Source organism: Homalodisca vitripennis, chromosome 7 (genome assembly GCF_021130785.1).
Source record: "Homalodisca vitripennis isolate AUS2020 chromosome 7, UT_GWSS_2.1, whole genome shotgun sequence".
NCBI classification, from domain to species: Eukaryota; Metazoa; Arthropoda; class Insecta; order Hemiptera; family Cicadellidae; genus Homalodisca; species Homalodisca vitripennis.
In genome coordinates, this window is record NC_060213.1 from 120,611,185 (window position 1) to 120,629,284 (window position 18,100).

At 33.8% G+C, this 18,100-nt stretch overlaps 1 protein-coding gene across 1 annotated transcript in view; it reads left to right on the top strand.

Moving 5' to 3' along the window:
- Positions 1-18,100, top strand: part of LOC124366242 (metabotropic glutamate receptor 2-like) — a 153,711-nt gene that overhangs the window by 16,452 nt on the left and 119,159 nt on the right. Inside the window, exon 2 of the mRNA XM_046822637.1 lies at positions 12,117-13,764. Within this exon, the coding sequence (XP_046678593.1) occupies positions 12,156-13,764 (1,609 nt within the window). The 5' untranslated portion in view covers positions 12,117-12,155. The remainder of the gene's footprint in view (positions 1-12,116; positions 13,765-18,100) is intronic.

The following is an 18,100-nucleotide window of genomic DNA, read 5'->3' on the forward strand; positions in this document are numbered from 1 at the left end:
ACATCAAGGAGGTACAGTTAGTTTTCCCAATGACAGGTCATAGTTTTATCCCCCCCAGATAGGGTGTTTGGCAATGTCGAGAAGGAGATAAAGCGATGTGAAGTAATTGTAAGCCCACAGGAGTACATTGACATCATAGGAAATTTTGCTACAGTGAAAAAACTTGGCGTTGATACTGTGAACCTTGATTGGAAATCTGAGGTGGAGCAACACATACGCAAGACAAGTACATGGCATTTTGGTATCCAGTCTTGTAGGCGGGTCTACTTTACTAAGGAGAGTAATGGTTACAATGAAACGGTTTTTGGTACAAGGAGAATGTACCTATCGCCTAAAAGCAAATCCTGAACAAGCAGCAAGAAGTATAGTAAAAAGAGGGAGAAGCCTTAACAACATAAGACCAGTGACTATTGTTAAAGGGTAACAGTGTTGGAAAGGAAGAAAAAAAGGCTGATGTAAACACTCTTCTACTAAAACATTATGGAAATGAATGGCGACAGAATGAATCCCTGGAGTTTTTTAGACATGTATTTAGATGACCCTGAAGTCGAAGTAATTGGTGACGATGAGGAAGGTTGCCAACGAGCCGAAGAGATGCCTTGTTACCAAATTTAAAATACTGTACAGAAGTCCTAAATGAATAGGCAATAAAAAACTTTGGTTCTCTGATTTCTTTCATTTTATGAGTATTTTAATACCGTAACCTTATAAATCCCCAGTAATTATGTCTAAGCATATTAATTTATTACTATTTTCTTTGTCTTTGAAAGCCTACAATGTTTGGTGTCAAAAAGTAACAATCTCCATATCGGATTATTGCAAAACTAACATTCCTCCAGTTTGAGAATACAAAACTCACAATTCTCCAAAGTTTAAAGGCATTTTTCACTATGTTTAGAGTGCTTTTATATACAAAAAATGTTGTAAATCTAATTCGATGGAATGCCAACTCTAAGAACATATAATGGTTACCAAGGTTACTTTATTTATAATGCAAGTAGCAGTTTTTTTGCTATTTTCGTAAAATTTTAAAAAGTGGAGAGTGTGACTTTTGCAGTTAGAGCTTAGAGCCCTCATATAATAAAATACATATAGTAAGATAAACCTACACAGCCGTGATTCCTATTTTACATTGACCCTTGTTTCTGTCATATACATTAAGATCACACATTTACCTGTGTGAATTACGAAAACTGTCTGTTTCATTTTTTTTATTTCCAACAAAGCAACCATTATAAAAGCGAGCATAATAATTTATAAATATAGTAATAAGTTAGCAACAATGACTAACACAAAACTAAAAAACTAAATCGAGGCAATAAGGCACTTATGGTTATGGCCCCCTAAAGGCACCATCAAAACCCAAACACGAGCACAGGTGTGCGTGCGCATCCGCGTTTGTGCGCGTGTGTGTTTTGAAATTCATAGTTGAGTGGTCAAGCACTGAGAATCACAAGCTCTCTTGAAGGAAGCTAAGGAAGCGCAGAAAAAGTCCATGTGTTCTGGTAGCAAGCATCCAAGTCTCTGCATACTAATCACATGACTGTTGGCTGCATAGGAAGTTGTCACCAAAGTTCTTGCAAAAAGGACTCTAGATCTTGTGCCAGTGGGAATTTGGAAATTTATTTTCTGTAGCAGGTCTGGGCAATCGATGATTCCGTTAACCAGCTTGTCCAAGAAAAGAACGTCATGGATGGAGCGTCTTGTTTCAAGTGAAGGTAAGTTAAGATAAGACGAAATCTCTTGTACTGGGACATCCAGATACCTAAATCCAAGGCGCACTCCCGCAAGTCTCAGGAACCTCCTCTGCACCCTCTCAATGCTATCCCTCAAGTACAACTGGTGAGGGGACCACACCACGCAACAATACTCAAGGTGTGGTCTTATCAAGCAGCAATACAGCGTCCTCAAGACGCGCAGGTCGGAGAAAGGCTTAGGAACTCTGAAGAAAAGACCAAGAATTTTGGAATTCAGTAATTTTCATCATTCCATAATTCAGTTCTTCTTAGATTACTGGCAGTATAATCTTGGAATGAATTTCACAATAATACATATTTCAGAGCAGAATATCAAGAACACTAAGCAAACAGAAATGTAATGTGACTTCTTGTACAAGTAGATAAATGTTTGTTTATATTTGCCCAGTACAAAATATCTGAAATGAAGTGGAAATATTACCAACTCTTCCCATCATAGCTCTATCACATGTAGAAATCTCGGTTACTCCACCGTGCTTTGGAATCATGTTTAAAACATCGTAGTGCACTCAATTGTGCATCTGATGAGACAATAAGAAGTCCTCTTCATATAGATTACATCTGATTTTGTACTGAAATAAAATTAAATCATATTTAAAATGTGTTTATTTATAAAGGTGAAGTTATGACTAAAAATGCCTCTCATCCACTCAACCACTAATTGTTCTATAAGTATTCTATGTGTCTCTAATACATAAACGACGTAAAGAGTTCTTTTTCAGTGTCTTCATCACAGAATGTTTTATCCCTTCAGACGGACGTGGACTCCAAAATTTCAGAAATCAGGACTGTGGCCGTCAGGTTTGTGTGCTCCACCTAGCAGAAGGTGAAATCGAGCTGAACTAACATTCTCTAAATATTATAGAGAATGTTCATGTTCATTTATCTAAGTGAAAATCTTCCCCAAAATAAAAAATGCCAAATGACTCTACAACTGTAAGGTGACATGAAGTGAAAGTTGCAGAGTAGTGCCTACTGCTATACATTTTATTATTATTTAGTGAGGTATTAAAAAAATTAGCCTCAAGGTTTTCAATGTTTACGAAGTCAAACACTACAACATTTGAAACTCTGTGGCAAGATAGATTTTAAATTTAATGAGTACACATACCTCGATGATAAATTACGTTTTCAATAGCGTTAGAATAAAAAAATTAGAATACCTGTTTTAACACAATGTTTGAGTACACATCTGTTCACACACACACCACACACACACACACACACACACACACACACACACACACACACACACACACACACACACACACACACACACACACCACACACACACACACACACACACACACACACACACACACACACACACACACACACACACACACACACACACACACACACACACACACACACACACACGCACGCACGCGCGCGCGCACGCACGCACGCACGCACACACACAATGTGATTCCTTTATAAACCGAGAAAACAGGATAAAACAGCGTCCAGGGTTTCGAAAACAAGGATATAAATTATGTTATATCACGTTTCGCGTTTCACGCAAACGAGAATTGCGTGCCGGGTGTCCTGTATGGTAGATATGTTCTTCTACCAATTTAACGTCATCATAAATTTTAAAGATGTGACAGTTGGGTTACATTAAAAAAAGCTGCTGTGTGTATTCAGTGTCTTTAAATTTGGATTGAACACAAAATGCCTTCTACTGTGTAGAAAGTGTGTCAGTATTCAATAAATGTTGTATCCCCCCTGTTTTGATTTCGCAACCTAATTAGTCGCTTTACTTTAAACATATTCTAAATAACAAAACTTAATTCAACCTTTTATTCATTACATAAATTCAAATTCAAACCATAACAATACGATAGCGCGGGGTTTCAAAAGTTTCCTATGAAATCCGCTAGATCGCATGCCAATGCAGTTCTATGACTGCTCGCTTAGGGACCAAAAATAGAAAATCAATTTAGGCAAACTATTTTCATGCAGTGCACGTTGCAGCGTTTTAGAATTTGCGGGTCGTTGCAAGAATAAGGGCATTTAAGGCGATTAAATCGTAAACAAGTGTAGTGTAGTGTTTTGTTATATAGGCGCCACATTCATACTTCTTTTTGCATTCATACCAGTGTTTTTGTGTATAGTGTTGTGCCATTAAATACCCTGAGACTTGCGGACAAGTTACCAATATGGATCGAATACTTTGGAAATGAAAACGTCCCCTCACGAGAAGCTAAGTCTCCACATTTCTTATTAATACTGCATCACTCTTAATATATATTTACATACAACATCCTATACATCTACATCTACATAAATTTTAACACTTCAAATATATCTACAAAATTCAAAATTCAACATTTCGGCATACATACAAAACACAGACAAATTTTTCATATTTGGTTCCCTCATTACAAACAGTCAGGATCAACTTTGTCTCATTTCTTTACACTAAGTCTATTTACAAATTCTTTTTCTATATTTTTATTTCCATTGACACATTCGTTAAGAATTCACCAAACAGTTAACTTCCTCCTGGATTTTTATCTTATCTTTTAAATTTGGCAGCAAGTGCTTCCTTAAGCTAGGGATGCTACAAAATTCTTTTTTATATACAGAACAGGTTTTAATTTAATTTTAAATCTACAATATGAACCTTTTTTACATTCAAAACATTTTCAGTGTGTTGTACAATACAAGTTACAGGGCTTAAAAAAATATAAAATTCTATAAAATTCCTACATATTTTGGTGCTAATTTTGCACAAAACTTTTCTACCTTATTGCTTAAATAGTGGGTTCTAATCCATACTAAGGAATGCAACTTAAAGGGATGTTTTACATTTTGCTCTGAGTACTTTTGTCTATTACTGTTATGTGCTATACTCCTTTTTACATTCACCACAGCTCTCTTTAAATTGTTTACAACAGTTTCCTTGGACAAATTCTCACCAATTAGATCATTTAGCTTCCATAAATTAGATAAAGCATTATTACAGGAATGGTTAAACATTAAATCAAAGGCAGCAAAACCTGTGCTTTCATTATGGGCGGTGTTTAAAACTTAATTGTATATAGCCTAGGTCATTATCCCAAATTACACTATGACAGTTGTGATAGAAACTACGTAATAATGTAGATATGTTTCTAATATGCCTTTCTGATTGATTTCCATTAGCCCTGTAAGGCGCTAGTCTACGGTGTTCAATAAAATTCTTAAATAAGAACTTCTTAAAATACAGTGATGTAAAATATGCGGCATTGTCTGACACTATTATTTTAGGTACAGAAAAGTTGTTAAAAATTATGCGGTCTAATTTATTACATATTTCAGCACTCTTTAACATTCCCTCAAAGGGATTAGCCATAGAAATTTTACTGGCGGCATCTACAACTACCAGTAAATATACATTGCTGTTTTCTAGTTCTCACTAAGGGACCTAAAAGATCTATGAATAAACAATCCATATTATTCTTAAATGGCACAGATACTAATTCGCCTTCATATTTTTCTTTGGCACACTTTACTCATTTTACAAACATTACATGCTTTCACTTTTGCCTTTATAATTTCGTCTAAATCAGGTCTATAAAAATACTGATTAATTTTTCTTTGCGTTCTAGCAATGCCTAAATGACCTCACTATTAAAGAACTGTGGAAGAATTCATATACTAAATCAATTAACTGTACAGGCAAAAATATCTTACTCTTTACTTTTTACATTCCTTTTGTACATCAGTAAATTGTTTTTTATAAAATAACATAAGTTGTTACTATTGCTTTTTTACAGATTGAATGATTCGCTGAGTTTCTTTATCTTGAAGTTGATATTTTTTCTAAATCTTTAAACGCTAATGGCAAATCATTAATTAACAACCACAAATTATCCTTGTTATTGCACATATTATTTATCTGCATTTTAGGCTTTACATTAGATGTTCGTTTACATGTTTTGCCTTCGGGAGGAGTTTGAATGGCAGAAGGAAATCGATAATCTATTTTTATTCCTGGTCTGGAACGGTCCGGCAGTCACTGGGGCTCGGATCAGCTGTTCCCGTCGACTCGCCCTCAAACATACGTGAAAGGGCGTCTGCCAGCGCATTATCGGTGGAACTTTTAAATTCCACCTCAAATGGCAAATTCAAAATCCTCTCGATCCACCGGGCAAGTCTTCCTACCTTCCTTTTGTGATTGAGGACATAGGATAAAGCTTGTTTATCAGTTATTAATTTAAAGGTTCTTACTTCTAAAAATTCGTGCCATTTTTTCTATGCAAATTAGTGCACTCAAAGCTTCTTTTTCATAAACAGTATATTTTAATTCGGCATCAGTAAATTTCCTAGAGTAATAGGCTATTGGCATTAATTCATTTTGGTCGTTTTCCTGTAACAAACAACCACCTGCGGCTATTTCCACTAGCATCTGTCATTACTATAAATTGCTTTGAAAAATCGGCTAACTGGAGTACAGGAGGATTCATTATAGCTTCTTTTAACTTTACAAACGAATCTTGACATTCACTTGTCCAAACAAATTTAGCGTTTTTCCTTCTTAAAACGATTTAAAGGATTACATAATTCGGCATAATTATTTATAAATTTTGAAAAGAAATTAGTCATACCTAAAAACTGTGAAATTTGTTTGGCGTTCTTAGGCGGCATAAATTCTCTATATACTCCTTGTTCGCTCGGGATCTATAGTTACTGTATTATTTTTAATTAAATTCCCCAAAAAGGAGATTTCCTCAAAACAAAACTTTGCTTTCTCTAGTTTGCCGTTAAGCCATGTTTGCTTAGTCTATTTTACAATCTCTCTGACATGTACTAAATGCGAATCAAGGTCTTTACTGTACACTAAGATATCATCACAAAAATTTATCACATATTTAAATTTTATATTGTCTAGGACTTTATCCAGATAGGCGGAACAATACAGCACTACCAACATGTAAACCAAAGGGTACTCGTTTAAATTTATATTTACCAAATATAGTGCTAAATGAGGTAAGAATCTTGACTATCAGGTGATAATGGACATTGCAAAAAACTTTTTCTTAAATCTATTATTGAAAAATATTTGGCTCCACTAAGATGTTGATAATAATTATTTAAATCACCAATGGGAAAATCAATTTTCTGTAACTTTTTATTTAATTCGGTATAATTGACTACAAGTCTGTCCTTTTTGGTTAAAAAAGGCTGGACTGGAGTAGGCTGAAGTACTGGGTTCAATTATTCCTTGGTCCAACCAATCCTGTATTATTGTTTTCATCATTATTTACAGTAGGAGGGCTCATAAAATAAGGCCTAATATTTACAGGTGTGGGGGTCATTTTAGAACTAATCTCACTTCCAAATCTAGAGCCTCTCCTAATTTTTGGATTAAAAACAATTTGGAAAATCCGCTATAAGGTTTTGTATCTCAGCCTCAGCTCTAGTGCACCCTATTTTTTACATCAATGCTGTTTACTTCATGTTCAAAAGGCTGTTGTCTGACAATAGTTATTTTCTCATTACAATTGAATTTAAAATAACATGAATCTCCATCAAGATCTAAAATTAATTTGCTATTAGATATAAATGGGTTTTCCCAATACAATGTCCCATTTTAAGTTATCCAATACAATAAATTTTACTTTCCAACAAAATTTAAAAATTTTTATCTTAGCATAACAGTAACCAAAACATTTTATTTCAGTGTTTATTTGCAGTAAACATTCTATCATCTGACTTCATTAATTTAGAAAACATTTTTATTCAACAATAGGCTATCATAAAATTCTTTACTAATTAATATCTCTTGTAGCACCAGTATCTAATAAGCAGTTTGTTTTTACATTTTTACCCACTATAGCTTCAATTAAAAGGCATATTATTTACACTGTCTAACATTTAGTCTTAAATTAGGGTTTCTATAGTTTAATTTACTCCAATTTTTAATTACCTTACCATAGACTCTCATTAAAATAGTGTTTTTTCTTTTCTTACTGTATTACTATTTATAAAATTATTATTCTTAAACTTATGAAACCGGGGAGAGATTATTTTTAGGTGTTGTGTGTAATACCACTCCCCTATCGACTAGTTTTTTGGATTCCTAAAACAATTTTTTGCTAAGTGACCAGGCCTATTACAATTGAAACATAACTTTGGGTTTTTGACAGTAGGCCTACTTTTTCTAAGTTCAACATGTGGTGGATACATGTTGTTAACATATGTCCTTACTTAAATTGTCCCTTAAGTTATCATTAAAGGTTATATTGTTACTAGCTATACACACATTTTCCAAATCTGTAAAACAAATGGGATTGTTTTCAAAAATTTAACTTATTTCTATCTGTAGGCTTAATACCTCTTTTTATACAAGTTACCAAGTCCTGTTCACTTATGTTACACAATAAAACTTGACTGAGCTCTTTGATGTCATAGATGTATTCATACAGTGGCTCATCAAACCTTTGTGGCCTATAAACTAAATCTAGTCTCAGTCTTTCAATTAGGCCTACAGGGATTAAAAGCACTAATTAATTCCCTGTGTAGATAGTTGACATTTGGCATGACAGACTTACACTGTATTATTTTTGGCTAAAAGTGGACCTTTTGCATAACATGGTAACAATGCTAAAATTTTCATTTTCTGATAGGCTAGTTTCACATTTTAGTTTTAACAAAGTTTTCAAAAAGTTTATTAGCTCAGGTACTACTAAGCCATTTGTTACTGTAAAATTTTGTAAATAACATTCTACAGGGTTGTTTAACTTATTAAACATATTTAAACCAGACATAGGTTTGACTAATACAATCATTGTTTGCATTATAAATAGGCATTATAGGCAAAGTGGGGGTACTGGCAGTAGGCTGTGATATTGTTGGTGGTTGTACAGAAATAGGGCCTATTTGTTCTTTCACTGCCTGTTCCATAGCCTCATCTTGTTCTAATGATTCATTTAAATTGGCTTCTAACACTTTAAGCTGTTCTAGGTTCACTGTGTAGGTAGCAAGTTTTTAGCTAACTGTTGTTCAACATTTACTAGCCTACACTTTAAAGCTGACAAAGTTTCACTATGTATAGAACTTAGTTCTAGCTGGTTGTCTAAAAATAAACGGTTTATTTAATGTTTACACTTTTCTTGGAATTTGGTGATTTCTAAAGGTGAACTATCACACTGTTCAATTCACTGCACCCATGTTCTAATAAATATCACTTTTTCACTGAGAAGTTTTACTTCCTGGTTGTGGTCTATTTTTAATAGGCTACTAGGAGTAGGTAAAATATTGTTTCTCAAACACTGTCTTAAGGACTTTCTGAGTTCATTTACTGTACTGTCACTATTTAATTTAATACCTCTAGATATCAGTTCAAATACCAACTCATCTTTAGACAAATATTCTATTTTAATGGCAGGCATTGTGGCGTTTTCACTCAGTTTCACCCAGTTGATGGCAGAGTAGGCACATCAAAAGCAGATTGGCGCAATAAAATTGTACCGTATGACGATAACACATGGGGGTGGTGACTTCTGAGGTCGTAGTAATAAATACTAGAAATACAAAGTTTACTTATAAGTTCAGTATTAATTACGAAAACTTAAAAGCACCACTTTTTGATGGTAAAGGAAAAGTTATGTAATGCCACGTTGCTGCCAATTAGAATATAATAACTAAAAAGTATATCTTCTAGGTGGGCCTAAGATAGCCAATGTTCTATTGAATTATGCGTACGACGTATTACTTTACAAAACAATAATATTTCACTTCCCTTCGCAATAGTAGAGAACTCACAACCCGGGTGTCGGCGTCTTGGCACGAGACATTGAAAGCTGTAGTCTAAGAACGGTTATTTCTTGAAGAGGAGTAGAAGTTAGGAAGTGGTAGCCATCTATTCAAACAACACGTGAGATACATCAGCTACGTAAACTCGCCTAAAACAAATTCGCGACGGTATTAGCCATTTAATGATACAAATTACTATTTATAACAATGTGCTCGTCGCCATAAGGACGACGCCACAACCTTTATCTATCTCCATCAAGCAAATAAAAGATCTTCAAGGGTAAGTTACTTTACTATTCACATCTTTACTTTACGTTACATTCATTTTATACGTTTGGCATCAAAGGGCTAATTTAATAATACGAAAAGATAAATTTTACTTACGGACAAAGCGCGCGAGGTCTGATGGGTTTCGTAGTTGGGCTGCTACAAAGGGTTAGAAGAAAAAAAAATTCATACGCGTGCCAATTAGGTAGTTACTCCGCCCAATAATTTAGTTCCGGAACATTGGATGTAAAATAATAATTATATAATACTGGCTGATTAGGTTGCGAAATTTACATTGTATGAAATTTAATTAACTAATTTACGGTACATGCTCTTACTAAGAAAGCTACCTGCAAACCTAGACGTAATTTCCGCTGGCCTAAATAGACGAAGAAATGCTTAAACACTTAAAGCTAATCAATAAATATTATGGAATCTTGCACGTAAATTACAATTATTTGTATTATTATTGTACAATTATTGTCCCAACAGATGATTCCTGTAATCGTTCTTTGTCCATCCCCCTGGAGACCCGTATGTGTACACTTGATAAAAAAGTCCTACAAACTGTAACTGGGTACGAACGTTTTACTTAGTTCAGGGAAGCTCTATTGGTTATAGGATAAAACAGTAAAATGAACCACCTGTAAGACTGACCTTCCTAATAATTATCGTTGACATTGCTTGTGGAACTTTGATGTATGAGATATAACAGACACGAGATTAACATGCACCAGGTCAGCCTGGACATACACAGACGTCCATTATCTCTTGTGTACCTTATACTCCCTTACAGCAACGATGCATGATGTGTTTGGTGAGTCTTGTATAGTTTCACGTTTAAAGTTTGTTATTGACGATGGAATGTTTGAAAGGATAATACGATTTTGGACATTTGCCATTGAAATTTGTTACAAAATGTGTAAAACTACGTTTAGAGCATTGAAATCTATTTTCTTCACCAGGTGGGAAGACACTTAATGCGTCATAAATGAAAGGAAAGAAGAGAATGAAAAGTGGTCAAACATACCCGAAACATTTTTAGAATCCAAATAACTATAAAAATTAAAAATAGTTTTAGAATAAAATTAAATTTGTACATAAACCATGATATTAAGGACTAGGATCAAAACAAAGGGTTGGGAATGGTTGCCTTTACCATTCCCCTTCCTGAGTATCACCTTTCTGTATCATTGTTATAGATGACACGCCGTGATACCGCAGGAAATGCCAACATTTATTTTTTGTTAGTATCCCACTTTCGATTGAGCTGGTGTGACGTGTGCTCTTGACTTGCATCCTGAGCAGTGACAATGCTGCGTTCATTTTCACCCTCTGGACTCCAATCGGGTCTCAGGTTACTTTTTACCACTTTTACTTCTATTCTTTTCTTTTTATATAACGTATAATAAAAGTACCTTCTCACCTTACGAAGAGAATAAATTTCAATCTTCGTAACGTTGCGTTATATATTTGTTAATTTTTATTTATTTAGTTTTATTATTATCTTCATTTCTGTTATTATATTATTTTTATTATTAAGCTACCTTATACAGAAGGTTAGCATGGACTTACACACAAGACAATTACAGCAAATGTGACGACCTTTTTTGCTCGTTTTTCCTTATAGGATAGATGAATATATTTATTGAAAATCTTCAAACGTAAAAATATTTTTCAAGTTACTGGTATTTGTTTATATTTTACATGAAGGATGAATCTAATATGCCTACTACTAACAAATTAATAAATCCTTCTTACAAAATTTATCATTTTCTTTAAAGAATTGCATCACCTGTTCTTGAAAGAAAGACTTATCTTCGGACTCTATCGCACATCATATTTTACATGTGACATTGTTATTCTTACTTTACTGTACACACACACCATTGCACACACATACATAAATAACCAGTATTACTGTCGTATTAATTTGAAATACAAGCGACACTTGACAATAGTATCTAACTGACGCGAACTGTCCAACAACTAAAACTTTGTGATATTTCCGTCAATGACACAATGGTGTGGTGACGTCACGTATTACGTTTGTAGTGATGATATTAAGCTCTTGCTCGACCCCCTAAACGTACAACTGTGTGATAACTATCTTTCAATCCAAATTTAGGAGATATGTGTGTGTGTGTGTGTGTGTGTGTGTGTGTGTGTGTGTGTGTGTGTGTGTGTGTGTGTTTGTGTAGGTTGTCAATTAAGCAATTAAGCATTCAATCCAAAAGTTAATTCAAGTATATGAGTTAATATAATAAACTGGTTATTAAGTTCTTAGAAACAATTCTAAATTGAATGACAAAGTTGTAGTATATCAAGGTTGTATTTTTGTTTCAGATGGTGTAGTCGCAGGAAGACAGAGTGAACACAGAATCAATGGATTTAACCGGACAGTTCGTCCTAGTGTTGCTCTATCAGGGGGCTATTGTGGCAGATTTGTCTGAGCTGTCGCATCCACAAGCTCTCTCCAATTACGATAATGGGGAAGCCACCGTCGACTTTGCTGTGAGCAACGGCTTTGGAATCACAGAACCGTCTGCGGTCTTTCACCTCAGCGGGTGGGATTTGGATTATAACCCTCAACAAAGTATTGATTTCTCCCTCAAAGCCTCTTCACTTTCTGACAGTGGGCCCCACCTTGAACCGGATATTTTAGGGACGGTTGAAAATGAGGAAAATTACTCTCCTCTAGTGAATCTAATAAATATTGAGGATACTGGAAAAGATATTTCAACTAATAAGTTAATAATTAATAGTACTAATATAGATAGATCGAGAAAACAATCAAAATACAAGCATGGCTTACTAAAATCATTAAACCTAGTTCTAAATGAAATTCATTATCAAGAATCTAGACTAGATACAGAACACAGAAACCCAACAGTGTTAAGCGCCGTTCAACCTTCACCTACTGATGTATTAACGAGGTCCTTCAGTAAATCCACCAATAGTTCGAGGAATATTAAAACTAGTCAGTCATCATTTAGTCTTTTGAAAAACGCTCTGCAGAAAAGCGTGGTTTCAAAGGAAAACAGAACATCGGCGTTAGACCACTCGAGGCGCTTTCGTGAACTCACAAAGAGGCGGAAGTACTCCATGAACTTTGTAAAGAGGGAGAACATTAACGGCTCGGAAAACGTTTTCGACCTAACCGCATCGAACATTACTTTTGGAATAACCGAGTTACAAGAAAATATATCTCTTGGTTTTATAAGAAACAGTAAAATTCCGTTCGTTGATATTTTTGGAGTGTCTTCCATAAACAATTACACACATCCTTCTGAATCTCAAACGGCACACCAGTTTGTCGATGAAGATCTTCTTAACACGTTAAATTACTCTGATTTCAAACTAGAACGTGCTCCTATGACAAATAATAATTCCAACAACCATCTTTTGAATACAAATATAGAACTTAATAAAGGGGCATCCACCATGTCACGTTTGAAAAATTCAAGTTCCATAGTTAGTCCAAATAAAACTCTTTTCTCTCCTTCTTTTACATATTTGGGTTATCTTCCAGTGCCAACAAGCTCTCATCCACCGACTAAAGAATCCACCCTGTTTAGCAATGGCGGTACAACCAGAGTCACTTTATCGTCATCTTCAATGGGTCCAGACAATATACATGTACCTGGAGTCCTTCCAATGCCCTTAACAACTACTTCGTTGCCAAGGCCTACGCTTTCGACACTCTTCTCCTTAAAACCCACCTCTACTTCGGATCCTTGGCCGGTGAAGCTCGCGGCGGAAATACCAGGTGATCTGATACTCGGAGGACTCATGATGGTTCACGAACGAGAAGACTCGGTCACCTGCGGCCCCATCATGCCTCAGGGTGGTATCCAGGCCTTGGAGACCATGCTGTACACCTTGGACGTCGTCAACAACATGCCTGATGCTCCCTTCACCCTGGGGGCCCATATACTGGATGACTGTGACAAGGATACTTACGGGCTGGAAATGGCAGTAGACTTCATCAAGGGTAAGTCAGTCTCTTCTTACATTACTTTGAATATTCATTCTAACAGATCATATGAGAATATTTGTTTTACATTTCAAATTTTTCTGTTAGCAGATTTTGTAATAATTTGTGTAATTTAATGTGTGCTTAATTATACAAGAATTGTACAACGCTATGTATGTAACAGTAACTAACGGTTTAAAATTTCATATACAATGGCAATGGTTTTATCAAATTAATTTAAAGGTTGAAAGGGTTGATTCTATGTTTGAGTTTAGCTCCAGTTGATCTTTCCCTTAGTGCATTGTCTGAAATTCGAGGAGTCAAATCTATTACACAGTCAGATTCCACACGCTGCTCTAAGCGGAAGGAGTATTAGAGCTAAACTCATCAATCGCTCTGAATTCTTGTTTTGAGGGAATTGGCCTCGCCTTAATAAAATGAATAATTGATTTTTTTATTGTTTAAGAGTTTCTTTCTTCAATGTTTTATTATTAAAGCAAGCTTAAAATATAATTCCTTATTGGTAAACACTTCTTTTTCATATCTCAACAGAAATTTGAATATGACTGTAAAAGGTATTGGACACTTTACAACACAGATACCTTGAAGAACGACTAAGCAGTATGTTTAGTTTGATATTTATTGGCTTATTTGATGTTGTTATGAATGATAACATTCAACTTTATTGTCAAGAAGGCCAGATCGATGTGGGAATTATCACTTCCTACTCACTCTTCCTTACCAAGAACCCCTACCAACCCTGCCTACCACGAACTACGTGTTCATACTCTTTATCAAAAAGCTTGAATCTTAAATAATAAATATTTTATATAAATAGTACAAGAAAATTTCTTATTTTAAATATTTTTTTACAATAATATACATGCAGTATATATACCAACAAGTCTATCCCTGAGGATATAAACCTATATTGTAAGAATAAGATTAGAGTGTTGTATACATGAACTGTTTCGAGATTTCGAAATCATGTATACCGTATAATGTTTTGTATTGTGATAAAAAATCTACGACACTCACACTTTCTTTTACGTAGTGTAGCGTTTTTAAAGCTACGTTGGTTGATTTTTTAAATTAAAACTTAAATTAAATGAAAATTTTGGGAAAGAAATATTGGGATTTAATTTTAATTTGATTGTGAGAAGTTAGGATAAAGACGAATATGTAATCCTTTGGCAAGTTAGTTCCGGTAACTTTAAATTATTAGGAACTTGTCTTTTTCTGCAGTTATGTTAGATCTGGGAAGACTATTGTTCTCAGGTTGGATACGGCTGGGCCAATGAGAGAACACCGCGGATGTCCATCAGAAAGGGGGGAAGGGGAACTATAAAACCGCCAGCTCATAATTTTCGCCCTTTTTTTGGTAATTTATTGTGAAGTAAGTTGATTACATACCGCCGTGTTTCTAAATTTTTTTCCGCGAGGGATTTTGAGGTAAACACCTGATTTATTGTACGTTATATTGAAATAGTCTTCCAGATCTGATACTAAATACATTTTTTTTGCCTTTTTTATAGGAAAAATTTTATTTATAGAAACTACAGAGCAATCTGCATAACTGATTCTCGATGAGCAATAGACTACAATAGAATCATACAAGTCACATTTGGATCAAACTTGCAAGAAAAGTGAATTAAAATTGAACTTTGTTAATAACTTTAATTGAAATATAATAATTTATTAATATTTAATTGGAACTGTTTTATTGTGAATTATTAGTTGGTAATTAATTGAACATTAATTATTGTTTGAGAGAGTTGCATCTGAATTGCAAAGACTTGACATTTAAGGCACAACCAGTGGAAAGAGAAGTTTAAATTTTTATTTTTTGAATTGTGAGTGTACTTAGAAGTGAACATTTTTATTTTAGTTATTTCCAAGTGGTATTTGATTTTTATTTCAAAAGAGAGCTCTGAGTTTTAGTTTGATATATTTGATTAATATTTTTATTTCTTGCCAAAGGACCATTTAAAATTACTAAATGGTTTGTCAATTCTTTGTGGAAAATAGAGTGATGAAAAGTCTGAAACTTTCAACTTATTAGTTTGCCAGTTTAAAATAAATCCATCATTTTAATTTAGAACTGTGATTTTTATTTAAGACAAACCAGATAATATTTAATATTTTAAAAATCTATTAATAATTTTACTGAATATTCACTCGGAGCTTATTAATCAAAAAACATTTTATATCGTCTTGGACGTCTGAATATAAATTTCTACATCCAAGTCGTACTTCGTAGTTAAGTTGAACACACACTTCCGGTACAAGTGTTGATTTCCGTTAAACTAAATTGGCATGTCTCAGTCACGATGCGAACTCCCGCATGCTCTGTCCGTAATTATTAATTTTGCTTATATATCCTGTAAATATAATTAATAACGTAAGTGATAATAGTAATTCAGTTCTAGCCTTTTTGTTTTTGATGACTAATACCAGTAATGAAGTTGCCAAAGCTTAACTCTTCTTGTGAAAGTTTTAATTTTATTAATTAATGCTTTTACTCGAAGTTAATTAGGTTGGGGTTTTTAGGTAGATTTGTGGTAATCATCCTTATTTTGTAGCACTAAGTGGTCAATATATCGTGGTCGCCATGTATCTTGGTAAACATAATGTTTACCAACAACAAGTAATAATGATTATTACTTCGTGGACCAAATATTTTTGGTTGTTCAGTTAAAAGAAAGTATAATTATGAGGAAAGTTTTTGAGATGTTTGCGGCGCCGGAAAGGAATCGGTAAAAGATGTCAGTATCTTATATCAAAGCATTATAATAAATCAGTATTGTTAGCTCTAAAAGGCTAATAATTAGTTATTAGTGTACACCCTACTGTCCTGTGGTATAAAAGTTGTAACCTGCAAAATAGATGATCTTCCAGAAATTTTGTCATAAAATTAGTTGAAACAGTCATACTTCTAAGAAATGTATTTAGCACTCACAGCAAGGAATTATGCCCTTTGTTGTTTGTCAATGTCTGATGATACACAAAACGTCGTTCCTACTTACTTCCAAGACGTTATTACATTTAGCAATATGGCATTAATTAATTAATACCGTATCTATTTTTAACTCTCATTTCAAAATAAAAACTCTCTTCAGAAACTACACAAAACGTCGTTCCTACTTACTTCTAAGACGTTATTACATGTAGCAATATGGCATTAATTAAAACCGTATCTATTTCACGCTTTTATAAGCTTCGGTTGTATCTATGTATGTAACGGAATCTTTGAGCATAATTTTCACCAATTTCCGGAAGTCAGATTAATTTGAAACTTTGCATACGTATCAAGGACCGATGACAATGCAATAATTTGATCATAGTTTTCCATTATCCTTATAAGGACCGATAGGATTAATAAATTCTTTTATAGATCCTCTGTAGTGGAGTAAAAAAATAGAGCTAGCGCGCGATCTACGCTAACTCAGCGTTCAAGTCTCCATTCAATCTGCGCTTACCCAGCGTTCAAGTCTCCATTCGTCTCGGTATTCTCGGATGTGCTTGACCCTCTTAATATAGTAATATTATAGTATTCATCCAGTCTCTGCCATTTCCAGTGGTTTCCTTGGCAGCCAGATCTCTATGTACAAGATCCATGCACGTTCTTTGTTTTGTATATATTACATAATACTAATTTGAGTTGTTGCTTTACAGAAACATAAAGTATTATTATCGGACAAAGCCTTTAGTGTTTTTTAAGTAATTCCATTTCAAAAATATTCCAAATTTTTCTTGCATTTTCAGTTTTATTTACTATAAAATAAAGTTGAACAAATACAGTTTAGTTATTTTACACATTACCGAAGATGTATAGCTAATAAATGAAATAATAAATGTACCAAAATATGGGTATATTCAAGTCTGAACTACAATAACCTTTAGTTTTATTATGTATGTGTAACTTTTTAAATATATATATCAGAATATAGCAATTATATTGTACCGTTTTTATAGCACATATTTTAAAATTTATATGGAGCTAATACTTTATAAATTAAACAACTTTTCGGAAATACTTGGTTTATTCCGAAATTCAAGTTTACCAAAAAATTAACAAAGTTTACAAACTTTTGATTCGATTTTCTTCAAAACTTCACACAATCGAACAAATCTAATTAAGAGTCTGATTAAAAAAGAATTAAAATTAAAATGAAACTAAAAATTTATACTTCTCAAAAAATGGTTTAAATTAAACAAAATAAAATAAAAGTTCTCTCTCAAAATACTCAAAATCAATATAACACAAAACTTGATATTAACTTTATGACCAAAATTTAATTCACAATACTTCAAAAAATGTAATTAATTCTCAGACTCTGAAAGATGGGAAACT